At 36.5% G+C, this 12,101-nt stretch overlaps 1 protein-coding gene across 1 annotated transcript in view; it reads left to right on the top strand.

The window, feature by feature from the left end:
- ccdc40 (coiled-coil domain containing 40) overlaps window positions 1-11,094 on the top strand; it is a 15,274-nt gene extending 4,180 nt beyond the window's left edge. Inside the window, exons 3-18 of the mRNA XM_015375819.1 lie at window positions 969-1,081; window positions 1,207-1,290; window positions 1,492-1,711; window positions 2,427-2,584; window positions 2,685-2,807; window positions 4,166-4,287; window positions 4,469-4,712; window positions 4,832-5,014; window positions 5,179-5,424; window positions 7,074-7,287; window positions 7,483-7,652; window positions 7,754-7,845; window positions 7,988-8,105; window positions 9,556-9,744; window positions 9,820-9,978; window positions 10,376-11,094. Of these exons, the coding sequence (XP_015231305.1) occupies window positions 969-1,081; window positions 1,207-1,290; window positions 1,492-1,711; window positions 2,427-2,584; window positions 2,685-2,807; window positions 4,166-4,287; window positions 4,469-4,712; window positions 4,832-5,014; window positions 5,179-5,424; window positions 7,074-7,287; window positions 7,483-7,652; window positions 7,754-7,845; window positions 7,988-8,105; window positions 9,556-9,744; window positions 9,820-9,978; window positions 10,376-10,618 (2,678 nt within the window). The 3' untranslated portion in view covers window positions 10,619-11,094. The remainder of the gene's footprint in view (window positions 1-968; window positions 1,082-1,206; window positions 1,291-1,491; window positions 1,712-2,426; window positions 2,585-2,684; window positions 2,808-4,165; window positions 4,288-4,468; window positions 4,713-4,831; window positions 5,015-5,178; window positions 5,425-7,073; window positions 7,288-7,482; window positions 7,653-7,753; window positions 7,846-7,987; window positions 8,106-9,555; window positions 9,745-9,819; window positions 9,979-10,375) is intronic.
- The last annotated feature ends 1,007 nt before the right edge of the window (window positions 11,095-12,101 follow it).

The following is a 12,101-nucleotide window of genomic DNA, read 5'->3' as shown; positions in this document are numbered from 1 at the left end:
CTTTTGTTAGCCTGCAATGACCCATACTCGTCTAAGTGTCTGAAAGGTTGGTTGTCACGTGAATTGTTGACCTGGCTGAATAGACAAGGGCCTCCAATCTCCGGTACAGGGGTAGGGGCTGCGATGATAGCGGGAAGGGAATAACTCAAATGCTGCATTGTAGATTTTTTAGAGCTGAAACCTGAGTTCACCACCTCTGTTTAAGGTTGTTTTTTCTTTCTTAACATCAAACCATCTATTTTCTTTGTCTGAAATGTGAACATTCTGGTCCACAAAAGAATGTCCTTTGTCCATAAGGAGTAGATGTACTGCAGTCGCTCCTCTGTGTTGGGCCATGCGTTTGTGGAGTGGTTGTTTGCTTTCTCCAATATAAAGATCAGGGCATTCTTCACTGCACTGAACTGCATACATACCTCTGTTCATATTTGGTCTGGGGGTTTCATCCTTAGGATGCACTAGCCTCTGTCTAAGGGTCTTGTTCGGTTTGAAATGTACTGGGATTTTGTGTTTGGAGAAAATCTTCTTGAGTTTTTCAGACAACATATAGGATGGCAATGTTTTATATGAGAATAAACTTTAAACTTGTCCACGTGAAAATGTAATGAAACTCTTGTATATATTTTGTCACTCTAAACAATAGGAACATTTTATAGCACTGGTTTACAGTATTAAAGGATCTTAAGGCCATTAGCTGTGTACCTGTATATAACCAATAACTCTCCTTTGATTGAAAAGAACTGTTTGGATGTATAGAGGATATTAGGTAGAAAATGCTACTACTGCAGGTGGAAAATAACTACAAAGTAAAAAGAAAAACAACCAAATATATTACTTCTAAAATTGGCTTAAAGAACAAAGAAAAGAAAATCGACTAAAACATATTTAAAAATGCCTCCACTTCTTTATTTACAAGTCCATATCAAAGCAATATTTGTATTCATGAGTTTTGCTTATTATGCCGTCTGTAGCTCTGGCACCTCACCAATTGAGCCTTGATGCATCAGAAGATGAAGCTGATCAAGAAACACCACAAGATGAAAAAGACACGGACAAGGAAGCCGTCATCCTGGACCTTCAACATGTCTGTTTGTGATGTATAGATTCATATGATGATACGAACATTTGGTGAAAGTTTGGATGGTTTCCGATGGGGTTCTCTAGGATCCTGTTGATATCTTTCTCCTATTTTGTGTCTTCTGTTTGCAGCCCCTTAACAAGAGATTTAATGATGCTCTACGCCTTTACCTCCAGAAAAAATTGGAGAAAACCCAGCTGGAATTGAAAAAAGAGGTCAGCTGCTTTTCAGTCTAGAGCACCATAATTACCAGAAAGCATTACTAAACCTTCTCAGCAGAAAATGTGGTTCTTTTTTGGCCTGTTTGTAAACATAACAATACAGTTCACTAATGTGGCTTCAGTTAAGTGACAAATGTGTAGATTCATTATTTAATTTTTTATTCTTTTAATGTGCCCCCATTCCTGTGACTCCAGTTGATAATTGGAAAGGATGATGACAGGCTGTTGACGAGCACGAGAATCGAGATATCTCAGTTGCATACACAGCAGGCAAGAGCTGAACACAAGCTGAGCGACATTCATCAAGCCAAGGCACTGGCTCAAGCCCAATGGCAGCAGGCACAAGATCGGCTGGAAACCGCAAAGAGCAAATATTCCAACCTTAGCAGTCAGAGCAGTCAGGCCAAAACTAAGGGTAGGATGCACTTAGATTATCTCTCAAGTCTACTGTTTTTTTTTTCTTTTCTTTTATTCTAATTGACAAAATGAGCTGCATAATCTCAAATCACTTAATGTTAATAATCAATGTAATGTGTACAAAAAGGATTTACTAATTTGGGTTAAGGAGTTTACCCTAATATGCTAGTCAGGTAAACTAAGCACAGCTCAGGTCACACATGACTTTTTAAATGAGATCTAGATCTTTTTCTTGTTATTGTTCTAACTCAAACTTATTGGCAAATTAATGTGTTTTTAATGCAATGCTTTTAATGAGTATCTTTGTTTATTTATGTTTTTTTATTTATGTCATGCATGTTTTGAGTATCAAACACATTTCAAGAAAAGAAAGATAACTAATGCCTGAAATTATTCTTGGAAAGAAGTTTCTAAACTTAGAAAAATAAAAATAACTAGGGCCCAAAGAGAAAACAGAACAGCTGTGATACTCCCTGTGAGTGGTCGGCTACCAAGCTCACACCAGGAGCATATCAACAACTACTCCAAGAGGTCACATAATTAATAAATGTTGATTATAGTGCAAAGGAAATGCTTGAAACTTTAAAACTGCGTGTTAAAAAGGCATATATGAGAAGCAGGCTTTCAATCTGTTCAGTGGGTATACAAAATTCCTTAAAAGACCTAAACTTCAAATATTACACATCACAATAACTTTCTTTGTTTTACCACAGTCTCAAGGCTGCAGGCAGAGTTAGAGAAGACATCGCAGCAGGTCGTTTTTGCCCAAGCAGTCAGTGAGGGACTGTATTCCAATGTCAAAATCATAAACAATGCCAAACACAAAGTGGATACTGAGAAGACACAAGCAGAAGAAGAGAAAAAAAAGCAGGTCCATACTCTATTACTTTATACTGACACGTCTTTCCTGGTTTTCAAAACATCCTGAACTGTGCATCTGATGATTTTTCAAAATGTCCCCATGTCATCAGGACTTGTATGTAGAACATCTGACAAAGGACTTGGAGAACCGGACACTGCTTGTAGCTGAATATGAGCTCCAGGGAATTGCTCAAGTACAGGAGACACAGGAAACAACTAAAGCACTATCTGAGGTAACTGTTTATCTGATGTACCAAAAAGTAAGCTACTTTGATTTAAAAAAAAAACTAGAAATCGAAATGACTCAAGACATACAGCTGGTGGCAGCACCGCCTTATTAAATGATTTCATCTAAGGAAGAGACTGGGTGTTAAGCAACAACAGACAATTATAAGGCTAGCCATCCAACCATTTTATCTGGCGTATTCCCTCAGGGTCCCGTAGTTTAACTTCTATTATTTATAGAAAGCAAAACTAAAATCATAAATTGCTATAATTGAAGATCATGCGTGATTTAAGTATAAATCATACCTGGAAATAGCTAGGGGTGACCTTTGTCCCTCTAACTATGAGCTTTGCCAAAAAGGAATTGTTTAAGTTTTTTTCTTAAAATTCGAAAGCAGTTGTTCTTCATTAGAATTAGAGTGGTCCAACTGTTAGGTAACAAAAGTATGGACTAGGTTCTCAGTGTTGCTCTGGGACAAGACAATAAAATCTAGAGTTTTGATGTCCTCCACACTTGGCTGCTGTCCAGCCAGAACACATGTGAAATTCAAGGCCAAGGGGCCAAATCAAGCCTGCCACTGCAATATATTCAATCCTTAAGAGTCTAGAAAGGCAGATTGTAAATACATAAAGTAGAGACTTTTATCACTGACGGCCAGCTGCCTTGATGCCACAGTTCTAAGATCATGTCAGATGTTTTTTTAATGATAAACTTTAACAAGCCAACTCACACCCTACATATGACAACTCTGATGTAGCTTTAAGGATCACTACATCACATGAATTAAAGCCACCTACTAATAACCAGCTCAATCCTATATATTTTTAAAGGAATAATCAGTTTATGAGTGTTTACAGGTATGTTTTTGTACATCCAGATTTATGATGATTTGTTACATGGTATTTTTTTAATCAAATAACAGGAAAATAACAGAAATCATGTCATGTTTTCATAGTTTTTTTACTTGCAAAGATTGAGCTTGTATTTGGTTGTTGTTTTCCAACCTGAAATAAATTAAAGTAATGGTAAAATAACAGATCAGTAGATCATTTTCAATGAAATAGTGTAATTATAAGTGTCATAATGGTTGTAAACAAAATATTGGACATGGAAAAAATATTTTGACCAGTTTGACCATCATAGATATCAGAATCAAATTTATTGCAAAGTAGGTTTGAACTTACAAGGAATTTTAGGAGTTATTTGGCATCAATGACAGTGATTATAAGGTAAGCTATATAGTCAATTTAGACTATTAGATCTATTAGATTTAGACTTTTTAGTCAATATTGTTATCTTTATATATGCGTACTCTGACATGGGGTCAGACTTGAAACCTGTGCATTCATGGCTCTCTTTGTTTAGGCTGAGATGCATCTGGAGTCGCTGCTAATGATGCATAAAAAGCTGCTGCAGCAGTGGAACGGCATCATAATAGATATTAAGAAACACAGTGAGCTCGTAAACACGATGCAGGAAGATTTACGGTAAGAAGGAGAAAAGATGAAAGTTGGACATGTGTCATTTTATTTACATCAGACGGACATCTGTTTTAAAGACTTGACGAGCTAGGAGATTCAAAATGAGTAGCCTTGGATTTACAGTATATATCTTTAAGATTTAAAATGAATAATTAAAAAAAAATTGCTTTCCTCCTTTTTTCTCTAGTGAGGTTGAGGCTAAGGCAGTTCTCCTGGGCAGAGATATTGAAGGCTATAAAAAATCCAACAAAGCAGAGCAGGAGAAAAATGAATCACTAACTGTTCAGCTGAATTCATATGAAATGGATTGTGAGACTTGGAAAAAACTGATCAGTAACAAACAGATGGCCCAAATGGAGCTGCAGGCCCAGTACAGCGCCTGTCAACACTCCCTTTCTGAGACGAAGCTTACCCTGACCACACTCACAAAAGTACGGAACTCCTTTCTTTTCTATTATTCCAAGAATGTTTTGTTAGACTAGCTTTTTCCTCTCTAACTGCTTCGATTCGTGCTTTAAGCATTCTGATTTTACTTCTCTCTTTTCCTAAGGAAATGAGTACGAATCAAACAAAATTAAGCAATCAGAGGAAGCAGGTAGAGAAACTGAGTGCAACATGTCTGGAGCTGGAAGAGAACATCATGGATCACATGCAGCAGCAGCTCACACACAGCAAGGCTGCCACATATTCAAAACAGCTCATAAGCAAGATGGCAACTCAAAAGAAGGAGAAGGTAAAAGGTTGAAATCATGAATGTAGGAGAATATATAATATTTCAGATTAAGATAACTAAGTTGATTTTTTTTGTGCATTTTCATTGTTTTTCTAAGGTTTTTTGTTTATTATTGTTATTTTGAGAATGTATGTAATTTATCTTCCCTACCATATTTCCCATAGATGAATCAGCTGCTGCACCTGGAAAGAGACATTTTGAAAATGAAACTGGAGTACCAAAACTTGGATCAGACAAACAACATCCTGACCCTTACTGTAGAGAAGCTTGATGAGGAGATTAAGAGGTTTAACAAGTTAATGACATTAGAAGAGAACTCCTTCTCTTCAACGGTTCTGCAAATCAAGCAGAAAGAGACAGAAATCATTGTTCTCGAAAAAAGGATTTCTCATATTGTGGAATCCACTGGGGTAAGCAACTGTATATTGCATTATTTACATTTATTTGTACTCATTTAACATCTAACATAAGACGTATATATATTTATAAAGTCAAATTCCATACTTAATAGAATGTACACCTTTCGTATAAACTCATGAATCCAATGTGGACTAGAATTGTTATGCTCAACAAAATCCAAAAATGGCACAAGTGTTTTGCATGTGCCTTTATTCTTCCTTATGACTACAACACTTAGTTTTCTCCTTTAAAATTTCACAAAGTTTCTGTGAGCAGGATCTCTGTTATTTATTAGTTGTTTTAGATTGTCCTAAATCTTTTCCTAAGCTCATTTTTCTTCATCTCACCCCTCTGGTTTCATAAAGAATTTCCTTGATCATACTCATAGAAGAAAGCTGGTGTGTGAATCCTCTGTGTAATAATGTAGCCATAACCAAGTTTTAATAATGGACCATTTAATTTATTTTAAAGAGTCCATCACATTTGTTATTTGGAATCACCAGATAGCAGGCACACAGGATCAAAGGCCTCCTCCATACTTAACAGTAATACTAGGCATGTTTTTTTGTTTTTTTTTATCCACATATCCATCTTTTGTTTAACATTAAACACACCTAGAACATTCGGTGCCATAAAGCTAAATCCTAGTCTTTTTTTTAATTTTTTATAATGTCTTAGTTAAAGCCTAGGTACAGTTAGCAAACACCTCATGATGACCTTTGAAGTGATGGAACAATAAAAAGCATCTCGAATAACTGGATAAATTGTGAAACAAACATTTTAAAGATGTCACTCTTTAATATAGCTTTGCTCCATTAGGATGACCATTTTAAGAAGATATGACTTCTTAAAAATAAATTGGTCATGTGGTTCAACTTACCTAGAGATGAGTTCATGTCTTTATGCATCCAGCCAAATTATCTTCTCCCCTCCTTTTTTCACAGCACTCTGCCCAGCTTACCACACCTTTTCATCTGGGTCTATGTCCAAATAATTACTGTAATAATAGTAAAATAATTTTTCTTGGAACATATTATGTATTCCTGTGGTTAAAAAAAAAAAAAATTGCATCATCAAAAATATTTTATGTAGATCAAGAAATGTAAAACTTTTACCTTACATAGTATCAGTTAAGATATTGATTCTACTGTAAAAATATTTAGCTCGGACTTACCTACAAAAGAGTTGAATTTATGCCTGACAAATGGAGAGCTACTCCTGTTTTTATTGGTTCTTAAACGGTGTGGACTTCACAGCATCATTAAAGAAAAGGAATCAAACAATTATATTAAGTACTGCAGTGCATAGAAATAAATGGATTCCTAGGATTTGAACTATAGTACACATACATGTGTATATATACACATGTATATTGAATACCAATCTAATTTCTTTTTACAGAATATGCTTAGAGTTGGCTATATAATAAAATAATACATCATACTCTTCAGGTATGATAGATTTTAGCCGATTAGTTTTACTTATCTTATAAAATTCTGATGCATACAGTAAATATAATTAAGTAGCCTAATCAATCTCTACTGTATGTTTAAAGATGAACTCACCTTTGCGTTATTATTTTCTACATCACAACATTTCTGGAAGATTGTTTTTGTAAACCAGACTAAAAACATCAAGTTGCCTGTCTGATTCATTTCAGCATGATGATCTAAGTCCTCTGGAAATCAAGATCAAGGAAACGTTAGCTGACATTCAGGAGCTGGATGCTCAGACTAAGAAAGACCAACACCTCTGGATGCTGCAGCAGGGAACACTTGTGGGACTAACCAGAGAGTTAGAGGCCAACAGCAAGAAGATTCGCAAACTTCAGCAGGAGAACACTGTATTACAACAGGAGGAGATCCGACAAAGGGGTAGGAAATCCATGCAATCTCACACAAGGCAAAACAGTTTTGACAGATAGGAGCCAGCTGTGATACAGTAAGGTTTTAGTGTATAAGGGGAGAGAGTTTGGATTATAACACATCTAATTGTTAAACTATTTACTTTTAGCATTCATAACCATCAGCATACCTAAACAGTGTTGATTCTGACTTCACCACCTCCAGGCCAGATTAAAGAAAAGGAGCGAGAGCAGGCAGAGCTGGACAAGAACTCACAGCTGCTTAGGAGAGACCTGAAGATGCTCTACAAGCTGATGGAAAAGAACCAACAACTGAGTGAGGCTCTGAAGCTTGAGAGCACACTGATGGAGACAGATTTTATCGACAAACTCAAGGCATGGCATGGCTGTGTTTGATAGTTATTTATTCCCTTTTTCTTTTCTTTTCTTTTTTTTTAACTTTGAAATAAAACTAACTTAAGCCCAATTTTTGTCAGGAAGCTGAAGAGGAATCTGTCGGTGTTCAAATGAAAATCGAGTGGACGCAGGAGGAAAAAGAGAACCTTGCCCGGAATGTGTTGGTGGCTGAGTCAGTCAGATTTTAATCCCATAATCATATCCTTTCATATAGTGAAATTAAATATGTATAGGAAAGGATTTCTGATGTGTTGCTAAAGTTCATAACATAATATCAGAAAACAGTTTTGATTTAAGGCTTGTGTGACCTGCAGTCTACAGATCGAGCTTTGGAAGAAGAAGACTCAAATTTTGAAGGAGACTCAGTCGGTTTTGGACACAGAGATATGCCAGGAATCCGAAAAGATGAAGGCTGCGATTCGTCGTATGGAGGTAAACAAAGTAGCGCCGGTTGGACCTTAGAGGTGTGGGCGCCATGAAGGAGTTGCATTGTCTCGCCATTGAGTAACTGCCAGACTTTTTATCACAGTCAAGGGCGTTTTTTTTTTTTTCTTTTTGTCCTTTTGTCCTTTCTGGGGCTCATTCGGTATAAATTATTTTGGTAGTGTAAAATTGCCTTCAATTTGCACTTTTCTTCAGCCATGTAGTAACCAGTGAGGCACAGAGCTTTAACAGCTGCATCCGCTCTCTGAGTAACAAGCAATTTATTTCAAACAGGCTAGACCCTATTAGCCTTTCGCTAGTAGGTTAAAGATGGAGCAGAATGTAGTTCATACATCATTGGCTCTTTCTCGACCACAAATGCAAAGCTTCTCTTTGCAATGAAAAACTTGAGAGCCAGGCTTGACATGCACTCAGAGGCAGCGTGCTCAAGCAGGTAACAGCTTGGAGGTATCTCTGGTCAGGGTAAAGGCTAAGATGACAGAGCTACTGCCTATCTTCCCGATGCACCTAAGATTTAAACTTGGATCCCTGCATTAAGGACCACCTTTAAATATATGGATAAAAGAACAAATAATAAGTATTTTTGTTTCTAGCTAAACTTGCTATGGGCACTCTAAAGGTGCAGCATAAGCAGTGGTATAAATGTTTTAGCACAATCTTTGTGTTGTGAATCTAATAATGCCCCTCTATATTAAGTAATTGAACTTTATTGATTTCACATTGGAGAAATTTACCTCTGCATTTAACCCATCCCCTTGTGGAGCAGTGGGCTGCCACTGTGGGACGCCCAGGGAGCAATCGGGGCTAAGTGTTTTGCTTTGAGAACCATAGCGACAGGCTGTGCGAATGGGGCTCAAACTCAGAACCTTCGGATTCCAAGCTCTATGCCCTAACTACTAGGCTGCCACTCCCTCACATGAATTTCTTTCGGCTTTCGTAGATTTATAACATTATCTGGGCCATCATCTGCATTCAGCAACAAAACATTGATGAAAGCAGTACTAAACTACCTTCAATTTTGGTCGATTTTGGCTCCCTCCAGTGGACAAAAGCTGTATTGTTGTGCCTGAAGAAAGACACCATTTCCCATGTGAAGCAATACATAGCATTGTAAAATCCTGATCTCCCGGTCACCTGCAGTTGTACTGAACTACATTTCTGTTTCCAGTGGCTGAGTGAAAGATGAATAGCAACTAGTTGTCGACACGTAATCACAAAAGTTATGAAAATATTTTACAAAGGTTGAAAAGTTCATTAGTGTTGGTTTAAATAAAATGTACACCCACTTATCAGTTTTCCGTCCTTTTCAGACATAACCAGACATGTTTCCCATTCTATTACAAAGATTGCTGAATTGAATTTCTCACATAATTCAGTAAAAAAAAAAGTTTCAATCAGTTTTTATTTCTGCTTTGGATGCTGTTTAATGTTTGTGCAGTTACGAATCAGCCAGCTGAAAAAACAGCAACAGCAGCTCATGAGGGAAAGTGAGCTAGCTGTGGCAAAAAGAGAAAACCTTGACCTGCGCAAGGAGACCATGCTCCGAAGTTCGCGCAAAGAGAGGACAAAGGAAGAGCTGAGTCGTTCCATACAGGGCCTTAAGAGAAAGATCAAAATAACACGCAAGGTAAAACGAAATTTGGTAGTCAACCTCCTCATATAAACTGGACAAACATTGATTTTTCTAGATGTGTCTCTTCAGGAGATTGCTGATTGTGAACTGGTAATTAAGGAGCTGGAAAACAGAAAAACCATCCTGAGTGAGAAGATTCAGCAGCAGAAGCAACACTTATGCGAACTATCCTGCACCAGCTCAAAACTAGATGACGACTTGGTGAAACTCCAGGACAACAAGATGATGGTAAATCTGCACGGGACCTCTTCTATCCGAGTTCTATGTTTGGCATCATGAAAATCAATCCCTTTAACTGTTTATTTTTTGAGTTAGAAATAACAGTTGGTATGCATCAGACAGCTGTAAGACTTTCACAATCAGTGAATCACTGCATCTTACACAATAGCCATAATGAAGGCGTGATGACAACGTTTCTTTTAAAGAATTATTTTTCCTACGTCAAGTGAACACAAATGAATTTCCTGGCATGAGTATTAAGTTGTCTATTTTTAAACAACCTTTCCCCTACATTAACAATAAGAGGTTCAGATAATGTCATATTGTTTCATCTGTCTGTATATGTGTTACAGATATAACACCAACCAGCTGAAATTGCTCTCTATCTTTCTGCACCTCTTTCCAGAGCCAAGCTTACTTAATTGCTCTGCAGAATCGAAACAAGAAATTGGAGGAAGTCTTTGAGGGAAAACACAAAGTCTCATCCAACAACGAAACTGTCATAGCGACTCTGCAGAGTCGAAGACAGACCCTGGAGGCTTACAGAAACATCTTCAAGCGTAACTGGGAGGACCTCTCTGAGCACAGGGAAGCGCTCTGCAATGTGATACAAGTAGTGGAGGCATACATACAAATTTCCCAGCTGTAAATAGAGCATAACCAAGGCATTATACAGAGCCTAAAGAGAAAAAAGCCCCCAAAAACTTGTTTATTTTCATGATTTCTTTATGCATTACTAGAATATTTATTGAGTGTGGAAGAAAACTTTGTTTTGCTGATTCTGCGAAGATTTTTGAAAATGAATTAAAAACCATTCAGTTCCGACAGACATTTTTGATTTTTGATGATTTCTTTATGCATTACTAGAATAGACATACTAGTTTTGAAACAGCTTATCAATTTAAAGGCTATTGATACTAAACTTGTGCTGTTTTGATTGAATCAATATTCAATTTAGGAAATATAGTCCAATGTTTTCTCATTTCATTCATTTTTGTTGTTTGATCTTTATATTTGTCATTAAGTTGCTGCAAAGCATGCAGCTGGCATTTCTTGTCTTTATTGAGTGTGGAAGAAAACTTTGTTTTGCTGATTCTGTGAAGATTTTTGAAAATGAATTAAAAACCATTCTTTTCCAACAGGCATTTTTGTCGTGATTACATTTTATTTCTTAAATCTTATATTTTCTATTCTTATATTTTTTCGGGATTCCATTGTGTTTTCTATGTATCTTGATTTTATTCTCTCTTGTGTGGTTTTTATGGTATTACGATTTCTTCGTACAGTATTTGCAACATTTTGTCTTTGAAAGGAGCTTTATAAATAAACTTCATTTACTTTATAAAGTTCTTTCTTAATTATATTGTTCATCTACTTATCTAAACCACATCTAGAGTCTAAACCTTTTTCCCTTTTAAACAAAGCTGCTGAATGACGTCTTTGATGGCTGCACGCAGACTACGTGCTGAATACAGTGTAAAGGTATTTTAAAATCACTGAGGCTATGTCGTGGAACTGGCTTTCTCTAAGAAATTTTCTCATTTTCCAAAACAAACCCCTATGCATATTTAGGACTGCTGGTTAAGCCCAAAAAAAAACTTGATTTGCATGTCTTAACGTGAGGAAATTCATTTTCTTCATTAAAAACATTTTCATCCATTTTCCTTATTTTAAGATTTTAACTTAAGTTGACAAAGGTTGGTTTGCTTTGTTTTTCTTATCTTCTCACAACATTTTCTTGCTTGAGTGTAGCAATGGGAGCTGGATTATTCATATAACTTGGCTAAGGGCTTGATCTCCAATGACTGCAACTAAGGAGCGCTAAACTGCACGTGCAAAAAAAATTTCTTTCCACGTGCAATCATTGGTTGTGTTGCAGATGATCTATGATGATTTACAAAGTATGCTCAAAAAATGATAAGATAGGCAAACCGGTTTTGGTTCTGCCATATTGAAATGAGTAGATTATGTTTTTTATTTCATTTGAGAGTGGCCATAAAATAAAGATCAGCTTCTAATTCATGTTGTTCTAATTCATGAAGATATAAGTAATAAATATAATATCTATGGTGCACTTCACCTAAGTGTCTCAAAGTGCATCGTGAGCTGTGAACCCTCCAGTTTTGTCGTAC

Source organism: Cyprinodon variegatus, unplaced genomic scaffold (genome assembly GCF_000732505.1).
Source record: "Cyprinodon variegatus isolate N-32 unplaced genomic scaffold, C_variegatus-1.0 Scaffold126, whole genome shotgun sequence".
NCBI lineage: Eukaryota > Metazoa > Chordata > Actinopteri > Cyprinodontiformes > Cyprinodontidae > Cyprinodon > Cyprinodon variegatus.
The sequence above is the reverse complement of the archived record's forward strand: the minus strand, read 5'-3'. Positions and strand labels throughout refer to the sequence as shown.